Genomic DNA, 22,669 nt, shown 5'->3' with positions numbered 1-22,669 from the left:
ACTTTAATAGAGCAGAATTTAGTGAGGTGGGTAGAAATTAGTGGTGATATTACGAGATTTATTTATAATGCCTTTCAGAATAATCTGACATGAGCAGTAGGAACACTGTTTTCAGGATTGGAAGGAGAGCAGTCAGTGCCTCGTTACACAATGCTCACATGGGATGGTCTGGAATTCTGAATTTAACAATTTAAAAAACATTTAGCATGCATTTCTGTTTTTTTCCCCAAAACTGAAAAGGTTTTCTATGTATGAATAGTGAAGTTCATATTTTTAACATTATCATAAGAAAGACACTGTGCTACTTGAATATTGTAGTAATAGCAGATAAAGTCATATATACAAACACTTCCTCTGGCTGGGCAGTGGTAACACACGCATGCCTTTAATCCCAGCACTTGGGAGGCAGAGCCAGATGGATCTCTGTGAGTTCGAGGCCAGCCTGGTCTACAGAGCGAGATCCAGGACAGGTACCCAAACTACACACAGAAACCCTGTCTTGAAAAACCAAAAACAACAACAACAAAAAACCATCCCTTTCTTTGAAGATTTATTCATCTTTTTATGTACATTGGGGTTTTGTTTGCATGTATGTCTGTGTGGGAATGCCAGATCCCTTGGAACTATAGTTATAGATAGTTGTGAGCTGCCATGTGGGTGCTGGGGATTGAACCTGTGTCATTTGGAAGAGGGGCTAGTGCTCTGAACCATTTCTCTGCCTTATACAAAAACTTCTTGATTCTGTAAGACTGTAGTTATTTTGGGTTTTTGTATTCAGATGCTATTTTAACTTAAATTTTTTGTTGGTAAAGTGAAGAAATACTTAGTGCATTATCATGCATATTAAGTGCACATTTGTGCTGGGCATGGTGACACATGCCTTTAATCCCAGCACTCAGGAGGCAGAGGCAGGCAAATCTCTGTGAGTTCAAATCCAGCCTGGTCTACAAAGCGAGTTCCTGGACATCCAGAGTTGTTACAGGGAGAAACCCTGTCTCGAAAAATAACAACAACAAAGGCACATTTGTTCAATGTTTATTTGATTAATTATTTGACTAATTGCTAGCAGGCCCAGTTGGGGCTCCTGGGAATACAGAGCTTTTGTTTTAGTGGAGAGATAGGAAAAGTAAGACTGTTATGAAGATATATGCTGTGAAGAAATGACACAGCGTGGGGGTCAAAGGTAATTTCATCAGGAATGTTCTGAGGGCCGCAGAAATGTGAGTGAAGAAGAAAATGTTACAAAAATTACTTCAGTCAGATGGAAGAGCAAATGTGAAAAACCGTGAGTCACAATCTAGCCTGGTAAGAACCAGTTTGGCATGTTAGAGGCAACACGCAGGAGCTGGCCTGACAAGAGCGTTGAGGATAGAGTGGAGACGGACAAGCAGTGAGGGTGAGGAGGTAGGCAGCGGTCAGAGTCTGTTGGACCTTAGTGCCCACACATTATAATTTGGGTGTAAATAGAGGCCATGAGGCAACTCTAGCCAGTGTTGTGACATGATCCAGACAGCCGTTTATACACTTGGGATCCCAGCCACTGGGCTGCTAGGTAGCAGAAAGAGGATCCTTAGAAGTACAAGGCCAGCCTGGTATACATAGAATTCTCAGACTTCAAGGCTACATAGCTAGACCCTATCTTTTTTGTTGTTATTTGTTTGTTTTCATTTTTTTTTTTTTTTTGAGACAGAGTTTCTCTGTGTAACAGTCCTGAAACTCACTCTGTATTTGTAAACCAGGCTGGCCTCACAGATCGACCTACCTCTGTCTCCCAAATGCTGGGATTAAAGGCGTGCACCACCACTGCCCAGATGCTAGACCCTAGCTTAAAAATGGGAAAAAAAAATATGGAAGCTTTGCTATGAATTAGGTAGGCTGTGGTTTCGAGTGTACAAGGACCAAACTGTTAAAATTATATCTGGTTTGGGGTTTTTTAAAATTGTTGTTTTGTCTTTTGAGACAATATTTCTCAGTGGAACATCCCTGGCTGTTGTGGAACTCACTCTGTAGACCAGGCTGATCTCAAACTCACAGAGATCCATATGCCTCTGCCTCCTGAGTGCTGGGATTAAAGACATACACCACCACACTTGTCTTATATTTGTATTTTTAAAACTATTTTTTTTTACATTGTTGGTGGCGCACACCTTTACTCACTCCGGAGGCAGAGGCAGGTAGATCTCTGTGAGTTTAGAGACAGCCTGGGCTATAGAGAGAGTTCCAGACAGGACTGTTACACAGAGAAACCCTATCTTGAAAGACCACACAAAAAAACCCAAACCAAGAACAACACAGCAAATCTTACTAATACTTAACACTGGAATTTAGCGTTTACTAATGTATTAACATTGGAACCCCTTTCCACCTCTGTGTTCCTTCTATGCACCTGCCAGTTTTGAGCAGGCTAGTTAAATGTCAGTGCCATTTACTGGATGAAAAGGCTAAAGGAAGAGCGGCTTTGTTTGAGATGGATGTGGAAATGAGTAACTCGGTCAGTATTGGGCATTGAGTTTGTGATGCTTACAGGACATCTGCTATGATCTATAAGGTAATGAATTTAAAGCCAAGTTTGGAGAGTAATATTGGAGGTCTTTGGGAATCTAGCACATTCCAGCTTTGAAGAGAAACGGAGTGGAAATGTCTATTTTGCCATCTGCTATATAACTGTGGGCAATTTCCCTGACCTTTCTACTTCATTTATCCCATTAGAAAATAAGGATAGTATCTGCCTTACAGAGATGTGAACGTTGGATGAGTTAATATTAGCAAAGTACATAGAACATCCTGGGTGGAGGTTAACTTTTATTCATGAACAGTGCTTTAAACAGTCAAATCAGGTGTGTCAGAAAATTAATATAAATAGAGAAAAAGACAAGGATCAACTTGGAAAAAGCAGGTTGGAAAGGCAGAGTAAGTCCTCGAAATGACCACTCAGCTTGTCAAAAGTGCAAGTGGCTTGGAGACCTGGAGAAATGGTTTCAGTAGAGTGGTGGGGTGAATGGGAAGAACTTAATTGGAGATTTTGTGTAGATGACACACTAGGGAAACTTGGCTCTAAAGAGACACAGAGAGGGCAGCCACGATAGCTGCTTAGTGGGTAGAGTTGCCTGCCTTTAAGTCTGAAAACCTGAGCTGATCCCCGGGACCCTCACGTGGAAGGAGAGAACTAACTCCTGTGGGTTGTCGCCCTCTCTCCCCAGCCCATAAATGAGTAAATGTAATAGATCTTTTAAAAAGAGGCACAGGGAAAATGGAGTAGTAGCTCAGGAAAATGAGTGTGGGGGGCGTGTCAGAAAAGTAGGGGTGGGTGTGTATAAAAGCTGCAGTACAACAGTTTGTGTGCTAAGACTGACGTAGTAAGAAGTGAAAATGGTGATATTCCAGTGATAGTGAAATGAAGGAGATAAGTATGTAATAAGCAGAGCAGTAAGGACATTGGAGAGACAGCTCATCCATTGATGGAGCTAGAGAATATTAGTGGAGAAACAAGTAGATTAGTAGATTTGGTTGTGGGAAAATGAGTAATGTTCTCTGGTTGCCTTTTTCTAAAAAGGAGGGGGCAGGGTTGTCATTTATGAGTGAGATGTAGCATCGATGTTGGAGAGAGGTGATAGCATTTCAGGAGGCATTTTGGAGAATTACTGACCAGGGAAGCTCTAGCAGGCAGACTCAGTTTACTTGACCTTGGTTTTTAGACTAAGTGATTCCAGTTGTCCAGGAGGGCTGTGCAATCTGCACAATCCTCCCAGAAGAACTGTATCATGAAAGGTAGAGGTGGTGTGGGTTCTGCTGTTTGGAACCTTTCTAGCCCTGTGACTGAAATTATTGCTTCTGGAACATTCCTCAGTTCCATTTTCAGGTCACAGAATTAATAACTATGAATAGGCCATAGGCCACAAATTCACAAGTGTTCTTTTGCCTGTGCTCATTGAGTGTACATATATTATGTTTTATGTTGTTACCAGAACTATTTGTGTTGCTATCTTTGAGTAATGTCTATTTTGCACAAATGATACTAATACAAAGAAGGCAGACTGCTCTAATTGAGAAACTCACAGTTGTCCTGATAAACATGAAAGCTCACCAAAATTTCATAGGACCTTGTTTTCCATTAACCTAGACTTAACCACTCATATTACTCTGTACTTTTGTTTGACTACAAAGAAATTCAAAATCTATTTTTTTTTCAGGTGCTGGAGAATCTGGTAAAAGTACCATTGTGAAACAGATGAAGTAAGTTCACATAGGCCTACAAGGCTGAATTTCCCCCTCTTCATAAAAAGTTCATAATGTTTTTATTTTCCGTTCATGGTATTGACTTGTGGCTTTTGTCTTTTAAAGAATCATTCATGAGGATGGCTATTCAGAGGATGAATGTAAACAGTATAAAGTAGTTGTCTACAGCAATACTATTCAGTCCATCATTGCAATCATAAGAGCCATGGGACGGTTAAAGATTGATTTTGGGGAAGCTGCCAGAGCAGTAAGTATTTCTCATTTCCTCTTCACTTGCTGCTCCTCTGTAGATTCAGTTAAGCCAAATTTGCGTCATGTTTTAGGGAACAAGAAGATAAGATGGTGCAAAATACTGTATGCTTGTTTTTGAAGTGCTGGCTATCTGACTCAGTAGTTAGCAAGTTAGCGCTGCAAGCAGAGCCCTGGAAATGGGATTCTGCAGATAGACTGTAGGTTTTGGTGATGGCTCTATTCAGTGGCTTACTTCACAGTACCATTGACTTATATTTTATGATAGTTGATGAGAGTAAATATATACTCTAAAAGACATATTGCATATCTAGCTCTGCTTTCAGAGCTCTAGAGGTCAAGGGAAAAAACAGTTTCCCAAAATAAATTCTGTAAGGACATAACACAAACTCCCCAATTTAGAAGTGATTTTAGGTATTCAAAAATATCTTATCACTATCTTACATTGAACTCTGGGTTACAGAATTGGGTTATTACTTACTTAACTATAACCCCCCCCCCCCCACTTCGGTTTTTTTGAGACAGAGTTTCTCAGTGTAGCTTTGCGCCTTTCCTGGAACTCACTCTGTAGACCAGGCTGTCTTCGAACTCACAGAGATCCGCCTGGCTCTGCCTCCCGAGTGCTGGGATTAAAGGCGTGCGCCACCACCGCCCGGCTTTAAATATAACTCTTTAATGCTTTACACACATCAGAATTTAAAAGTCAGTTAATAATAATATTTAGTAGACTTTGAGGGTACTTTGTGAAGTAGGATATTTAATGCCAGTGGAGAAAGGACCAGAATGAAGACAGGAGACCTTTATATTATCACCAACTCAATTTCAGGAAAGTGCTAGAGAGGTACAGAGCCCATCAAAGGATGCCAGCTGTGGTCAGTGACACGATACTTAAGTGCCATGGGAAAAGAAATGAAAGGGACTTGGGGGCTTTGCCTGGAGAGACCAAACTGTGCTTGTGAGTAGCTTAGGGACTCGTATCAGCTACTCAGTTTATCGAGTGCAAGTTGATAAGTGGGAAGTTGAAGGGGAAAATACTAAAAAGGGCCATTGTGACTTCGATTTGTTCTTGAGTAGTATATCTTTGAGGTGAAATAAGGGAACAGGATGTAGATTAAGGGATATGGAAAAAAGAATGGTGGAAAAAAAAAAGGAGGAAGGAAAATGTGAGTGACTTTCATTGTCATGTGACATATAGTTCAGGGCTTCTTCCCCCGGGCATTGTACTAAGAGCTCATCCAGGCTAAGTGAATGAGTAAGTGAACAGCATTTAGCCCAGAGGCTGTTTTCTGGCCTTTTATTCTTTTTCTCTTCGAGTTTTATTTAAATTATGTGTATGTATGTGTCTAGATGTGGATATGTCCATATCTGTGTGGATCCCCTTGGAAGCCAGAGGGGTTGGATTTTCTGGAGCTGGAATTATAGGCACTTGGAAGCTGCTTTATGTGGGGGTTGGTTCTCTGCAAGAGCAGTACATGTTCTTGACTACTAAGCTTTTCTTCAGACCCCCATGTTTGGTTTTTAGAGACAGTGTCTTACACTATAGTCTGGGCTGGATTTGAACTCACAGTAGTCTTCCTGCACAGGCTAGTTTTCTCTTCTCAGGGAAATTTGAGAGTTCAATAAAGTCAGGTTTTTATTCTGTCTCTGCCCCTTTCTAGTCTTTGTCTCTCATTGACTTTTCTTCCTGGGACTAGAATTCTCCTGTGTTCTTCTTCTCTCTCCTTCATGTTATCTAACGAGTTCTCTCTAATATTGGTTGTATGTGATAGTTGGTCAGTAGTACCGATTCTTCTCTGTGTTGGCCTTTTCTCCTCTTATTTACTCCTCTTAGATTCTCGGATGTCTTCTTTTGCTCTCCTTCCTTCTTTCCCATCATCTGTCCACCTCTATTCCCCTCTCGCGTTTACTTCCTTTATCAGCTGTCATCAGGGCCTGGGGAGAGAGCGCAGTCAGTAAAGTCCTTGCTCTCTGTGACAACCTGGGTTTGATCCCCAGAACTCACAAAAAAGCCAGGTGTTAACAGTGTGCACTTAACCCTTTGCTGGGGCCACAGATGGAAGGACCCTGGGGGCTCTGGCCAGCCAGCCTACTGAGTCAGTGAGCCTCAGGCCAAAAGAGACCCTGCCTCAAACACACACAAGGCAGCTGCTCCTTAGCAGCAGTACCTGAGATTGTCCTTTGCTCCACACACATGCTCGTGCTCACGCGGACACCGCGGGGTCAGTAATACTCTTGTGTCACTGGATGGACCTGACATTCTCTAGGACTCAGGAGCCCTGTGTTTGCAGCACCCGTGTAGCCTGATCAAAAGTTCTTCCAAAGTAAACTTTGGATCTTCTATAGTTTCTCCTGGTCTCCTAGCTGGGGTCACACTTGCATTTGTCTCTTTTAGCCTCTAGTTTTTAGTGCTTGCTAAGAGAGTGCAGAGAAAAGAATGGAGCCGAGTATGAGATGGTTTTCTCTCCTGTCTGTCTAAGGATAGAAGTAAAGAGTTTGTTGTAAAGAGGGGGCTCTGTAAGCCTGCCGAGAGGGCTTCATTTTAGAGAGGGAGCTAGAGTAGACTGGTGGGCAATTAAGTAGAAAGGGAAAATGTTCCCAGAGTCAGGGCAGCACCACTGTGTAGTATTTTGAAGTTTCTAAAATTTGAACAACATGGTATTAAAAAAAAATACAGGAACTTATTTGTATACCTGCTTGAGTATAGGTCAGTTTTCAGGACTTGTCTATTTTCAGATGTTATATAAAGCAGTGTACCATATATGGAAAAATTTTACTTGTTATTTAGTGTGTTTGGCAATTCGTATAATGCTTAAACATTTCTTAATCATTTGCTCTTTTATTTATTGTTGTTATTATTATTTTAAAAGAAAGAAGGAGGCTAGGGAGATGATTTAATTCAGTGGCCAAGAGTGCTTGTTGTGTAAGAATGAGGGCCTGAAATCAAATCCTAAGTCCCATCATTAAAAGGGAATCATGCATGGTCCTACATATGTGTAGCCCCTGTACTAGGGAGCAGAGACAGACAGATCCTGGAAGCTTGTTGGCTAGCCAGTCTAACTAAATGGCAAGCTTGAGGTTTGGTGAGAGACCGTGTCTCAAGGGAATAAGGCCAAGAGTGATAGAGACATCTGACATCTTTCCCTGGCTCTCCTGTATGCACATACATGGACATGGGTATGCATATATACAACTCCCACACCACATGAATAAAGAAATGAAGGGCTGGAGATGTAGCTCAGAGGTAGAATGCTTGCCTGGCATCCACAAGGCCCTGGGTTCGTTCCAGCACTGGAAAAAAAAGGTAAATAAAATAAAATTCAAGATAATTTCTATGAAATATATTTTAAGAAAAAAGAAATGAGAGCGAGAGAGGAAATGCAGATTGTGCATGAAATTGTTATAGAGAGGATGTACACATAGCAAGTATTACCAGAGTGAATATCGGACAGGATCTTGATGGCAGAGTTTGGCAAGGTTGTTTTAAGTGCAATGTGGTGATTTTGTGGATGATTAGGTAGTTTTATTGCAGGTTACTGCATCTGTGGTCCACGGGGCTTTGTGCTTGCTAGTTTCTGTTGTCTTAATGACTACTTACCATATAAATGGCTGCATGGTGGTGGAGCACACCTTTAATACCAGCACTCAGGAGGCAGGCAGATCTCCGAGTCCTAGGCCAGCCTGGTCTATAAAGTGAGTTCCATGAGAGAGCTGTTACACAGATAAACTGTCTCAAAAAAACAAAGCAAAACAAACAAAAGACAAAAATGATTGCTTCTCTTCTCCCTTTTTATTTATGTATTAGTGATTTAGGAAAAAATGCTTATTTTTATAGTTATTTGGAAATTTTAAGGTTAAATACTGGATTTATATAGATAAATCTTTGAGATCTGGGTTCAGTTTTGTTGTTTTGAGACAGGGATTCTCTGTGTATCCCTGGCTGTCCTCTCTTAATCTATAGACAATACATTTAGAGATCTGTCTATCTCTGCCTCCCTGCGTGCTGGGATTAAAGGTACACACCACTACTGCCCTGCCGTGTTCAGTTCTACATTTTCACATAGGAATGGATAAGATAAATTAAAACAATCAAAATTGATGGTGTTCCTTAGGAGAATCTAGAGGCTAAACATTTTCCCCGAGGGCTTGATTCCCATTACTGGGCTTTAAGCATCTTACATGCTTTATATCCTTCCTGTCTGCTGTCTGCAGTGAAGGGAAAGGAGCAAGCAACTTTTGCCTTAAGCTTAATTAATGTCTTAGTCCCTGTGCATGCTTAGACTTTACTTCTTATGTGCAAATCTTTTCTTTCCTATGTGGTAGTAGACAAGTGCTCTACCACTGAATGAGCTACACCCCCAGCAGGTCCAGGGACATACATACATGGATGCATGTATGTGGGCATAGAGTGTGTGGAGGCTAGAGGTTAACTGCAGTTATTTTTCTCTACCATTTTCCACCTTAGGTTTGGAGACAGTGTCTCTCCAAATGTGGTGCATGCCATTTGGGCCAGACTGGTAGGCCAGTGACCTTCTTTCTCTGCTCCCCCAGCAGTGAGTTCACAGGCTCTTGCTGTTGTATCCATCTTTTACATGGATCTGAACTCAGGTCCTTCTGCTTGCACAGCATGTACTTTATCACTGAGCCATGCTCCCAGTCCTCAGTAAGGGCTTACTGTAGCACTAATGGAAATCTATTACATATGCTTGTCTCAGAGACCAGTATCCCCCACCCCATCTTGTCATTAATCATAAGTCATCGGGATAGAGGATTGTGAGTCCATCAGAAGGATGGTGGTATGACATCTAAAGTATGTGTATATGTGCATGAGTGCATGAGTGTGTGTAAAATGAGACCCATCTAGTCTTAAAGAAGTGGGGACTCATCTGTCCCTCTCTTAACTGTCTTCCTCAGGATGATGCCCGGCAGTTGTTTGTTCTAGCTGGCAGTGCTGAAGAAGGAGTCATGACTTCAGAACTTGCAGGCGTGATTAAACGGCTGTGGCGAGATGGTGGGGTGCAGGCGTGTTTCAGCAGGTCCAGGGAATATCAGCTCAATGATTCTGCTTCATAGTAAGAAATTTTTCTTCCTTGAAACTGTAATAGAAAATGACTTGGTGACTCTAGAGACGTTCAGTGCCTATCCTTAAGGAAATGTTTAAGTATTAGAAATGTCCAGAAGTCTATAGGATCCTGTATTACAGCTGTCTTACTTTAAGGCTATCTCTGTGGAACATTTATAGTAAGCAGGTGGAGGTGAGACATCTAGTAGAGGTAGGTCCCTGTGTATAAGACAAGGCACTGATAGCTAGCTGGAGGGAAGTTAAAATTGGACGTCTCTCTTCTCTCACGATAACACACACCTCCCCCCCCCCTGGTTTGTTATTGTTGTATTTGAGACAGGATCTCACTGTGTAGTCCTGGCTGGCTTTGAACACCCAGAGATCCACCTGCCTCTGCCTACCATGCTAGGATTAAGGTTTGCAGCACCACATCTGGCATGACAGCCCTTTTTATACATTCTCTATTGGCTGTACTATGAGTTTTTCTGGTAGTAGTCATTACCACGTAATTTCATGTGTGGTGGGGGTACTAAGCATTGAACCTAAGTCTTGTGTTTGTTAAGCACATGCTCTACCACTGAGCTACACATCCTCAGCCCTCCTTTTAGTTTTGTTTTGAGACACAATCTCACTCTTGTTGGCATTGAACTCATTCAATAGCCCAGGCAGGCCTGAACTTGTGATCACTGTGCTTCAGCCTTCTAAATAGTTGAGATTACAAGCCTGCACCACAAACCCGGCACCATTTACGTCTTGAGCCAGACTCTGGAAGTAGACGTCTATAGAATGAGAACATGTGCCATAGAATGGGGTTGAATCAGTTCCTTGTCAAGGAAGGTCTTGTGAGTATTAGTTTTAGAGAATTGGTAACTAGTACTTTTATTATTGCATGTGAACCCGTTTGGGCCCCTACACCTTTATTTTTAAGGCCTATATTCACGGTGTGTTTTAAAAATGTAGTTTTGGGGGGACCTTGTCATCTGTACCCTCTACGAACTAGGTAAAGCACTTTTGAGTGTTAAGGATTTTCTCTAGTATATTATTCTCCCATCCTCATTCTATCACAGATTGTTACAAGAAATTAAATGGTATTTATAACGCTTATTGACTTTGGTGGAAATGGTTTGGCAAACAGTAAAAGGATTCTTGTCCACTTTTTAAAAATAAGATTGTTTTTATGTGCACACTGATAGTTTAGGTAATTCAGTGGTCACCAAAGGTAGATTTCTGTTGCTTCTTCTGTCATGTGTTGTTTACAGAGTTGTGACCCTCCATAATTGTTCATCTGACCTTGCCTCTTGTATTTGGTTTGTACCTGAAGTAGTGCCACCTGCTCCTCAGTGAAGATTTAGCTTTTTGTCTCTTTCTCTATTCTGTTCCCCTTTTTTGGAAACAGAATCTTGTTATATAGCCCAGGCTGGCCTGACACTCCTGTGTTTATCCTCCCGATTGGTCTCAGACTTGTGGCCTCTTGCCTCTGCCAAGTGCTGGGTTTACAGGCCCACATGAGCATGTCCACCTGTAGCCTCACTGAGTGGAGTTCTTCTGATTTTCATAATTCCAATGCCATTCTCTAGTGAGCTGTCAAATAGTTAGGTATGCAGCCGACATAAGTTTAAATATCTGAGGACTTTTGTCTTTTTATTTTCATAGATGGTCTTACTATGTAGTGCAGGCTTTCCTGGAACTCTAGAGTCCAGAGTTACAGGTCTGTGACATCTATAAGTTTGTTTTTTTCTGTATAAGTACATAACTCATTTCATATTAGATTTCAGGAATTTTTCTTTAGCAGGAATAAAATTGTCATAAAAAATAAAACATAAAAATGTTTTAAAATTTGCCTTCACAGTATATTTAAAACCATTTTTGTTACTCTGTGTAGAACCTATTCATTTCCCTGTGCTAGATTTACTTTTCCCCTTCATTCTATGATACTGAAGATTTACTATTTTTCTGCCCCTTCAGTGAGTTTCAGGGTCTACTTTTTTTGTGGTTTGTTGGTGCTTGGGATTGAACCTTAGGCCTTAAATATACTAGTACCTAGCTAGTCCCAGGGTCTGCTTTTTGTTAAGTAGATAGTTTAGTCTGTTGACCTGTTATGTCCGTGATTGGCTTTACCAACTAAAAACCAATGTATATTTCATCTAGTTACCTAAATGATTTGGATAGAATATCCCAGACCAACTACATTCCAACTCAACAAGATGTTCTTCGGACAAGAGTGAAGACTACAGGCATTGTGGAGACACACTTCACCTTCAAGGAGTTATACTTCAAGTAAGTAACACGCCTTTTCCTGCCTGTACCTGGCACAAAGAGCCTCATTTATTTGTTTTTGTTTTTGAGACAAAGTCTCATGATATAGACCTGGATGACCTGGTACTTGCTGTGTAGACCAAGTTGGCCTCAAACTTGCATCCTCTGCTTCTGCCTGCTGAGTGCTGGGATTACAGGCATACACCACCACACCTGGCTTATTAACCTGTCTTAGTTAGCTTCTCTATAGGGGTGTAAGGTTTTTGTAAGCAGTGTTCCTTGGTTTAGAAACTTAATATATTTATCGACCATTAGTTTAATGTTGCATCTGATTGAAGCCCACACAGTTTTTTTCCCTCCAGGTAGCCTTAGTATTTATATCTATTTAGAGGAAATTGAATGTAAAATTAAGTAACAATTTACCTGTGGTTAGATTCAATCACGTAATTGCCAATTTGTGTTCACATTTATTTTCAAGACGTTTTTCTTAGTTGCCAAATAGGTATTGGCTGCTGTCAGAAGTACTAAATAGGTAGAAAATATCGTCCACAAATGGCTTTGTCCTGACATGGCGACATTAAAATAGAACTGTTTGCCTAGCAGCTTCACTCCTCCCACGGGTCCCTCCTTGTTAGGTTTAATGGGGTGGAGCTAAACTTGGCTTTTGTGGTGCTGTGCATAGCACAGTGCTCGATTCAGTCGCAGTACAGTGCAAAATAGACCTGGGAATGGGTGCTTTACGGTGGAATGAGGACATAAACAGTAATTGTTTTAGAGGACATTCTAGTGTTTTAAAAGAATTTTCTCATAGCACCAGTCATTCTAGGAAAAAGTCTCCAGTTCTCTTTTGTTAATGGTCTTTTAAAAATACTAAAACTGTCTTTGGTTCCTTTTTTCTGTGTTTGTGACCTTTGAGGTTAGAAGTAACCTGTTCTCCTTCAATGCATGATAAGTTTTTAAGAAGTTACTTGGTTATGATTATGTGTGATGTATGAGGGTCAGCATTATCGCATACATAGGGAACCTACCTCAGATTCTCAAATGAAGAGTCAGGATTTGAGAAGTCCACACAGGACTTAAACACTAGTACCAATTGAGGTATTGGAATCTTTGTGTGTGTGTGGAGGGGCGGGGGGCGTTGTTAAGACAGGGTTTCTCTGTGTATCCTTGGCTGTCCTGTAACTCACTCTGTAGTCCAGGCTGGCCTGGAACTCAGACACTCACTGACCTTTGCCTCCTGAGTGCTGGGATCAAAGATTAAAGGTGTGCACCACTATCATCCAGCAAGGTATTGGAATCTTTTTGTTTGGTTGGTTTTTTTGAGACAGGGTTTCTCTGTGTAACCTTGGCTGTCCTGTAACTCACTCACTCTGTAGACCAGACTGGCCTTGAACTCAGAGATCCACTTGCCTCTGCCTCGTGACTGCTGGGATTACAGATGTGCGCCACCAGTGCCTGGTAAGGTATTGGAATCTTAACACACTGAACTGGATTTGAAACCTGGTGAATGGTTTTAGGGTGAACTGGCTACTTAAGTTCTAATGAACTTAATTAACAAGATCAGAAGAAACTATGTGGATTGCCCTGTGAAGTCATAGGAATGAGATGTTTGTGTACTATAGAATGAATAATTCAGTTCTAATTAAATACCAAGACCAATATTTAGTGTGGGAAACATTTTTGGTTGATGTCATAGATTGATCTTTAGTTAGGTAACCTTGTCTTTCTTATGCAAGGACCAGTACCAAGTCAAATTACTCTCTTTCTATTTGGGATCAGTAGCCAAGTCAGAGTAAAGTGCCGCATCCACTTTATTATCATTGGCGTGTAGATATCTGATTATGGAATACTATCTATCACCTCTTCCTTTTCCTCTTCTCTCTAGGCAAAACCACTATCCATTTACTCAAACATTTATTGAGCATCTACCATATGCAAGGCATTGTGTAATTGCTTACTTGCCTCTCAGTGATGAGGTAATGTTTATAAAATGTTGATCTGTTAGTGAATAATACCGTGTTACTATGTACTAAAAGCCAGAATTGGGCATTTATAGCATTCTGCTTGTTTTATGGAGTTTATAGAAAATGAAATGTAAACTGGAATTATTGGTGTACTAATATGCCTCTCTTAGAAAGATTTGTATGATGAAATGTTAGCCTTTCTAAAACCTTCAAGAAGACTCTGGATTAAGGCCAATTTGTGATTAATCATTTAGCTGTCATGCAAGACCAAAGGTTGCAAAGAACTGCAAGGCCCTCCAAAAGGAAGAGTTGGGTCAGGAAGTGATAGGATGAACATTCACATCAATCTAATTAGAGAAATGACATGTATCTTACTTCTCTTAATCTGTAGGGGTGAAAAATCCCTGGAAATTTAGGCTCTGAGTTACTGAACTTTTCACTCCCTATACCAGTGTAGCAGACACTAGCCTTTAAAAACTTCCGTTGCTTTCACATACAGATTTTAGAGTGTGTGAGCAATTGGATGCTGACCCCATCAGACTTGGGTATTGACTAAAAGACAAAGTAGGGCAGCTGTTCCCGTCATTGTAGGAAGTTAAAAACGGACACTGCTGACACAAACTTAGCACTTAGAAGTCTAAAACAAATCTGGACTAGAACATAGTGTGTGAGCAGTTGAGGCTTTGCTGCTGCTGATTAGGTTCAAATAAGATACGGTGTTGAGAAATAGTGGTTCAGTTTATTTATTTTTGAGATAGTCTTGCTGTGTACCACAGGCTGGCCTTGAACTTGCTATTCTTCCTCAGTCTCCAAAATGCTGAGATTATAGTCATTGCCCCTAAACTTGGCACAAGGATTTTAAGAAAATTATTGATCAAATTCTTAGAATCCTAATATAAAATTTAATTTTTTCCATAATTTTCCTTACATGCTTTTCATTAGCACAAGGCAATAAACTTGAGACTCAGAATGCAAGTTGGGTGTGCAGAGACAAGCCTGTTTGAGAAGGCAGTACAGCGGGGCTGAGGCGAGTCTATGGAAACTAGAGTTAGTGTGCCAGGTGGTCTACGGTAGTGCCTGGCACCATGGTAAACACCCAACAAATACTGGTTGTTATGGTTGCAGTTGTCTTAAGCTGCACTGGTCAGCTCTTCTTTATCCTTTCCTTTCCTTCCTTCCTTTAATCCATTTTTAGTTCTTAACTCTGCTGACATTTGGCACATCCAGTACATGTTTTGAAAGGGAGGAGGCTCAGCTGTGGGCTCTACTTTTAGCCACTGACAATTATTTAGACACATTTGATTTGACCCTTGTCTTTTCTGTTATAAATGGGGTTTGAATGTGTGATAATGGGGAAGTTCTTAACCGTGACAGTCTAGAGAGAAATATAAATGTGACTTTGCTGAATCTGTGCTGTCTTTCTTTACTCAGAATGTTTGATGTAGGTGGCCAGAGATCAGAACGGAAAAAATGGATTCACTGTTTTGAAGGAGTGACGGCAATTATCTTCTGTGTGGCCCTCAGTGACTATGACCTTGTTCTGGCCGAGGATGAAGAAATGGTATGTTGAAGCTTTGGATAAAATCCATCTGATACATCTAGGAAATGAACATAACTCCTAGGAAGATGGGTTGCCGCCATTTACTCACTGAAACCAAAACTTAATGCCCTTTTTTTTCTTGTCAGTGAGGTTAGATTTCCAAAACCAATTGTTCCATTCCCTGTTTGCTCTTGGTAACCACATTATGTGGATAGATTGCATCTTGTTAGCCACCCCTTTTCATCCCCTAACTCCCAAGAATTACATAAATCAGCATTGACTCAGCTTCAGGTTATGTTAATGCCTAACTTCCATGAATTCATTTTGCTGTCTTAAACCTCTTGGTATATGTAAATTAATCTGCTTCTCATTTGCTGCTGACCTGTCGTCATAACCCTGTTTGTTTTCAGAACCGGATGCATGAAAGCATGAAATTGTTTGACAGCATCTGTAACAACAAGTGGTTTACAGACACGTCAATCATCCTCTTTCTTAATAAGAAAGACCTTTTTGAGGAGAAAATAAAGAGGAGCCCATTAACGATCTGTTACCCAGAATACACAGGTAAAGGTCAAGGGGTCTGTTGCCGGTGTGTCTTAGGTCAGCACTGATGACTTACACACTCACTGACAGTGGGCTCATCAGTAAGCATCTGAGTAAGCTCCCTTAACTTTAGAGTATTACTTCAGAGGTCAGTGTCCCGATTTTTTGAGGAAAGTAAAGTATAAAGATTAAATTTTAGCGTTATGTTCAAAGAGATATAAAAACAAAATTTCTTTAGAAACTAACATTAGTTCCAGAAGGAAATCCACAAATAGCTTTATAATGTAAAATATATATTATCAGAAGTAGAGGTAGTAGATGGAGCCAGTGTATTCTTTCTCTAGGGGCAATAACAGTTATGTGAGTTATTAAAAAGAAGTCACTAGGTGGAATAAAAGCTTTCGAGGAGGGGAATTGCATGTAAGACAGTATGGAGGCTAACAAATGGAATATGGCAATAGTGGTAGAGGGACGAGGCCAGCCTTCCGTCTCTTCCTGTGTCAGTGAGGAGCCAGTGAAGAGTCTCAGTGGGTGCCTACTGTAGGGACGGTGCTTAGTAAGGGCCGTCTCAGCACACAAATACAACGTTTGGCAAGAACCAGGATCTGCATCTTAGAAGCCAAGGGCGAGGATGCAGGTGGTTCTAAGGATGAAGTTCAGGCTGAAATCCTTGCTAGGCGCCTCTCTAGTGGGAGTGCCCTTCGTCTTTACCTCTTTCCTCCGTCCATGTGTATTCTCTCTTTTCTGTCCACTCACCAACCTTCTTGGCTGTTCAGTTCTAAGATGAAAGATGGCATTGCCACCATTTCTGTGTCTCCTCCGTGCAAACAGTGAGGCTGCACTGGGGTTGCAGGATTCCGGTTATGGATAAAGAAGGGGAAAAGCTGTAGGCCTGTCAGTTGAGATTAGGGATCACAAACAAGGATGGCAGACTCTACACTATGAAAGCTGTGAAGGGTCCGAGTTAGCTATTTCCATGGAAGGCTCTCACTGTCTGAGACACGTGAGGAAGTCTCCGGGGAACGCTTTTGCGATGGTCTGTATTCATATCCAGGAGTGCTGGTTTAGCAGGATCTGTGGAGGAACCACAGGGAGATGGAGATGGCTTTTAGGTGGTGATATGTTGTGAGGAACATAGGGAGAGGTGAATTACACACACACACACACACACACACACACACACACACACACACACACACGAGAACATCAGTAATTGGCATAGTGGAGAGGGAGGAAGTGACCAGAGGGAGGAGTATAAAATGAGGAGAGAGAAAAATGCTACCGACAGGAGAGAAATAAAGGTCTGTAAAGGATGGAAAAGAAAAGAATCAGAGAATCTTAAAAAGTAAGGCAGTGGGCCAGTGAGGCGGCTCAGCAGGTAAAGGTGCTTGCTGCAAAGCTTGATGACCCGCGTTCAGACCCTGGGACTTAGATTACAGAAGAAAAGAACTCACTCCTGTAAAATGATCTCTGACCACCACATGCACACTGTGGCATGCATGAGCTCATATACATACACCCATAACTGCTCATAAATAAGTAAGTGTAATAATTTTTTTTTTTAGAAAGCAAGGGACATGTTTTCCTTTTTTTTTTTTTTTTTTGAGCTGAGGATCGAACCCAGGACCTTGCGCTTGCTAAGCAAGCGCTCTACCACTGAGCTAAATCCCTAACCCAGGGGACATGTTTTCAAAGTGAGGAGTAGTGAGTAGTCAGCAGTATCATGTGCAGATAACTGTCCTGGAACTTGCTCTGTAGACCACACTGGTCTTGAACTCTCAGAGATCCGCCTGCCTCTGCCTCCCGAGTGCTGGGATTACAGGCGTGCGCCGCCACTACCCGGTGAGCTGACTGTTCTTAAAGAGTATGCAAGTAGAATTGAGAGAGAAGTGCTAAGTACGGCAGGTAACTAAGAGAACTAAAGAAAAGCCTAGGCTCCTGTGACCAGAGAGGGCTAAAGGGAAAGAGAGAAAACGTCATAGGTTAAATGGTAAAATCTTATACAAAAGAGAAGCAGAGGTAATTGAAACTATTTACAAGTAGGTGGGTAAAGAAAGAATTAAGATTCAAGTTAGCATAAAGGAATAAGCAAATTGTGGCATATGTGTAGAGTATTAACTTAGTCATAAAAAGAACTAGTAGTTCTATACTGGTAGGTGCTATATATTGGATAAACCTCAAAGACACTATGCTAAGTAAAAGAATCCAAACACAAAAGTCACATAGTGTGTGACTCCTTTTATATAATGTATCTAAAATAGGCAAATCCTTAGAAAAAGGAAGCATGTTTTTGGGGTGTGGGCATGTTACTTAATGATAAAAAGAGTATTTTTCTCGAATGATAACTGGAACCAGGGTGGTAGTGGTTGTATAGTGTCATGAATATGCTAAGTGTTCTCGAGTAACATACTTAAAAATGGTTAAATATCTATTTGGTGAAATTCCCTTATAATTATGGGGGACATAGTTTGGATTTGCTCAATGGTAAAGACTATGTGCAGCTTTTACAGGGGATTCATATTTGGTTCCCAGAACCCATATGGTGGGCTATAACTCCAGTTCCAGGGGATCCAGTGCCCTCCTCTGGATTCCATGGGTACCTGTACATGTGCATATACCTACACATAAAATTACAAACAAAACTTTAGCATTTTAAAAAGCTTTTACAATTTTAAAAATGTTTATATAGGGCTTTTATTTCCCCCACTCCAACCCCATTTCTGAGGATTCAGCACTGGCCTCACCACAGAGCCTTTGGTTTCCTTAACCGCTTAGAAGATCCCTCTTAGACCAGAGGAGAGGTACTCAAGTTTGGCTTTAGGAATGTTAAGAATGGCATCTGGGGTTGGAGAGGTGGCTCAGAGGTTAAGGGCACCAACTGCTCTTACAGAGGTCCTGAGTTCAATTCCCAGCAACCACATGGTGGCTCACAACCATCTGTAATGAGATCTGGCGCCCTCTTCTGTATACATAATAAATAAATAAATCTTTTTTAAAAAAAGAATGTCATCTTTTCAGAGTAAGGAATGAGAGGTGAGAATTAGATGTGTTTATAGAAAGTGAACAAGTTGAGGATGGGGAAAGAAATCTTGATTAGAAAGGTTGACATTGATGTTGTACACAGGGAAGATCCTTCGATATCACACCATTTTGTTGTGAACTTCAAGACTGTTTCCCACTGACTTTGTTCTGAGACTTGAGGATTCCTACAGTCCTGGTTTACCAGGCATCAGTCTATGTTCTTACCTGCCCTTTCTAATTTAGAGGCTTGCTTTCTGATTTCAGGAAGCATGCTTTAGGCACCTACAAAGTATTCTTCCTTTAGTTCGTTACTATATGTGGTATTCTTTGGTATTCTTTGATGAGCTCCTCTGTCTTTCGCAGTCCTCATGCTACATCTCACTGAAAATAGCCTCTGGTCTATGGAAACAGCTGCACGTCGTCCTTAGAGTTTACCTGGCATTAACAGGCAGTTTCTAAGTCTGTCTACGAAAGGCTTCCCAAGGCCAAAAGATGGTATAGAAGGTACATGACGAGTGCTAGTTATAAATACTGAAAATAAGGCTTACTGTTGACCTTCTCTTGCCCTACTCCTTAAACAGCAACCGCTCCATCGAGATAGAACTCTTTAAAGTGTGTTACTAGCTAGCTGTGCATGGTGGTCATGCCTGACTCTTAGCACTTGAGAGAATGCACGAGGTAGGAAAGTCAGGAGTTTGAAGCCAGTCGGGGGTGAGAGTGAGACCCTGTGTCAAAGTATGTAACTAGGGTCCCACTTCTTTCCCATCTGCTAGTTTGTCTTTGGATATGCCTCTTTGAAATGATTTTGAAATGAATGCTTTACCTTTTTGGAATTCTTATTTCAGGATCACTCTAAGGGGCAAAATGTGCTGTTTTCAACAGCTGTTTTCTATAGAAATCGATCTACTTACTCTTCTACCTCCTTTGTGTACTGTCTATATTTCTTTTTCAGCTGAAATATAAATGAAGAGGAAGTGAAACTGGTTATTTTCCTCATCCTTGTGTATGATGATTTCATTTTAGTACAGTGGTAGTCTGTTTTCATGAAGAACCTAATGATTATAGAAAGTCCTAATGACAGTAGAAAGAGGAAGAACTCTGTTTGTACTGGATTGTGCTATGCTGCTTTTCTTAAGTAGATACCGATGGCCTCACTCATGGGTGCAGGCAGCTTTAGGACTTGAGTGACAGTGTTGCTTGTCTATTTCAGGTTCCAATACGTACGAAGAGGCAGCGGCTTACATTCAGTGCCAGTTTGAAGATCTGAACCGAAGAAAAGATACCAAGGAGATCTACACTCATTTCACCTGTGCCACAGACACCAAAAATGTGCAGTTTGTTTTTGATGCTGTTACAGATGTCATCATTAAAAACAACTTAAAGGAATGTGGACTTTATTGAGAAGATGGCATTAGTAAAAGGTAAAATGTTGGACAGTTTAGTTACAGTGCTAGAGTGGTGGGTTTTGGCTTTGTAAATGTTTTTCTAATTAACAATGTTCTTCTTTTTTAGCTACTACAGTGAGGAGTGTTGAGACCAGACATCATCTGCTGTGTCTTGAGTCAGCTACAAGCATGGCGGGACCAGGGAATGGCAGCAGCATGCAGATTCTTAGCACTCTTTAGCACAGTTTCTGTATTAGGAATGTTTAGTTGGCATGAGATGTTCAAGTCAGACATGGGAATTGGAACAACTGTAACGTGTGGGTGACTCATCAAGGCATCACTTGGATTTTATAATCTCAAATGTTTAGGGCATATTGAAGTTGAGGTGCTGCATTCCAGAACTTAAATATGTAGCTTACTTTTTTCTTGTTTTTAACAAATCACTAGTAGTTAATTTCTAAAATTTTTCTCATTAAGAGAAGAAAAACTAAAAAAACCTTGTTTGCAAAAGAATCTTCTGAGAACTCAGTCTTAACTATGCACATGATGTGACCAGACATCTTGAAAATATTCCTCTTAGTAGGAACTGTTTGTTTTTAACTCTTGGTACAGTCAAGTGTAATATTTCCCTAATTAAAATTCTTCCTGGTTATTGGGACTACATTAATACAGCTTTTCTGAATGAAATCTATGTTACTGTCATGTTTACAGTGCCATGATGGCTTCTAAACAGCAGTTACTTTGGAGAGCTCTTCAGTCTGCTTCTAGCTCTTGTTTCTTTAAGCTTATGGTGGAAGGTTAATCTTGTTATGCTGATTACCAAATTACTAGATGAGTACTGACGTAATATGGCAAACTCCGCTTCTTGACAGACACACCCAGAATGACTGTCAATTAGAGATGCAAACTGCTAAATTGAGAACCAATGACTTGCTGCTACAGATCTACTAAGCTGACCACTTTGATTTTTGCCTGTTTGTCTCAGTCTTGGAGAATTTTGTATAAGGTGCCCCTTGTTTTCCATCTTCGTGGCCTTTTTTGTTGGGAGACATCTAAAATGTATTAACAGCGCATGCTTTTCCTTTGTAAATGTGGTGCCAAATCCCTGTTTGCCATCGTTTTTTACTGTAACCGTGTTGTAGTAATAATCCTTAGTCAGTATGTTCTCTTTCTAAAACTTGCATTTGGGGACTTTTTTCCACTTTGTCACGTGCACAGATTTTAATCTGATACAGTTGACAGCAGTATTAAAATGGTGAGTAAAGAGTCCAGGATTGCTCCTCCTTGTAGCTAGTCCTTTCTGGAAATCCTGTCTTCAGTTTCCTTTCCCCTGCTGCATATGATGCTTTGGCCTTTGTCTGAGAGTGGGTTTAAATAGAAGGAGGTCTCTGAAAGCCCTGTTCCTCAATGTAATAGTATTATAAAATCTAGGACTGAGGGCTTTATTTATGTCCAGTCTGTGTACAAGGGATGTGAGTCATAATCTAGCTACCCGATTTATCATGCCTGTGCTGAGAGCTACAGTCCTTTTGTACAGCAGATAGCAAATGTCATTAAACACTGAGTGGACCACTGAGCATGGCAGACAGAGAAAATGCGTTTTGAGCATTTCAGATCAGTAGTTTGAGCAGTGCCTTTTGAGGTCCAGTCTTTTTAGGTTGGATCCATTTCATCTTTTGATGTTACCTCCTCATTTAAAAGGTTGGTGGTCAGAACTGCTTCAGAGAGCAAGCCACAATGACCAGTGCGCTTGCTGGCAGCTTTAAAATGTTTTAATTATCGTGGGAAATCATTATTATGCAGACAATACAACTATTACATGACAAGCATTTCTGTCGGGCTAGGAAAATATCATCTGTAAGAAAGAGAAGTCTTGATTTCAATCAGCAGTTGACTTAATTCCACAGTGTAAGGGGTTCATAAGTCTTACTCTGAATTTGTCTTTCCTTTATTGTATTCTGTAATATAAAAACATCCAGGAATGAGAACTAGTGAAATGATGTTTTCATAACTTTTCTATACTTTGGGTTTAATGAAATGGTGTTGATAATTAAAATAATAGATAATCCAAATTTAATTTTACTATAGAATGCATTTTGTATTTTCATTTTAATCTATTTTTTAAACCTTTCTGTTAATTAAAAATAGAAATTCTCCACTTCTTTGCCTCTATATTTCACTTTTATTTGCTTTCTGTTTACACAAAATCATTCTTACTATCCAGGTACCTTCCTTTAGAACAGAAGGGAGGCAGTTTGAGTTTTCAGAGATGACCTGGGCAGGGGAGGGAGGGAGGGATGTGGAAATCACCTAAAAACAGTCTGAAGAGACTGACTTCTTGGCTGTGGGCTGTCAGTCTATAAATTTTAAAGTGTTGCTGTCCAGCCACACTTTCAATCACTAATTTGTATTTTGA

General features: G+C 40.7%; 1 protein-coding gene across 1 annotated transcript in view; it reads left to right on the top strand.

Moving 5' to 3' along the window:
* Gnai3 (G protein subunit alpha i3) overlaps positions 1–22,424 on the top strand; it is a 39,461-nt gene extending 17,037 nt beyond the window's left edge. Inside the window, exons 2-9 of the mRNA XM_036190085.1 lie at positions 4,191–4,233; positions 4,342–4,483; positions 9,397–9,554; positions 11,693–11,821; positions 15,196–15,325; positions 15,715–15,868; positions 20,079–20,289; positions 20,381–22,424. Of these exons, the coding sequence (XP_036045978.1) occupies positions 4,191–4,233; positions 4,342–4,483; positions 9,397–9,554; positions 11,693–11,821; positions 15,196–15,325; positions 15,715–15,868; positions 20,079–20,269 (947 nt within the window). The 3' untranslated portion in view covers positions 20,270–20,289; positions 20,381–22,424. The remainder of the gene's footprint in view (positions 1–4,190; positions 4,234–4,341; positions 4,484–9,396; positions 9,555–11,692; positions 11,822–15,195; positions 15,326–15,714; positions 15,869–20,078; positions 20,290–20,380) is intronic.
* Positions 22,425–22,669: the final 245 nt, after the last annotated feature.

This window comes from Onychomys torridus, chromosome 6 (assembly GCF_903995425.1).
Source record: "Onychomys torridus chromosome 6, mOncTor1.1, whole genome shotgun sequence".
NCBI lineage: Eukaryota > Metazoa > Chordata > Mammalia > Rodentia > Cricetidae > Onychomys > Onychomys torridus.
Note: the sequence above shows the minus strand (reverse complement) of the source record. Positions and strands in the feature narration are given on the sequence as shown.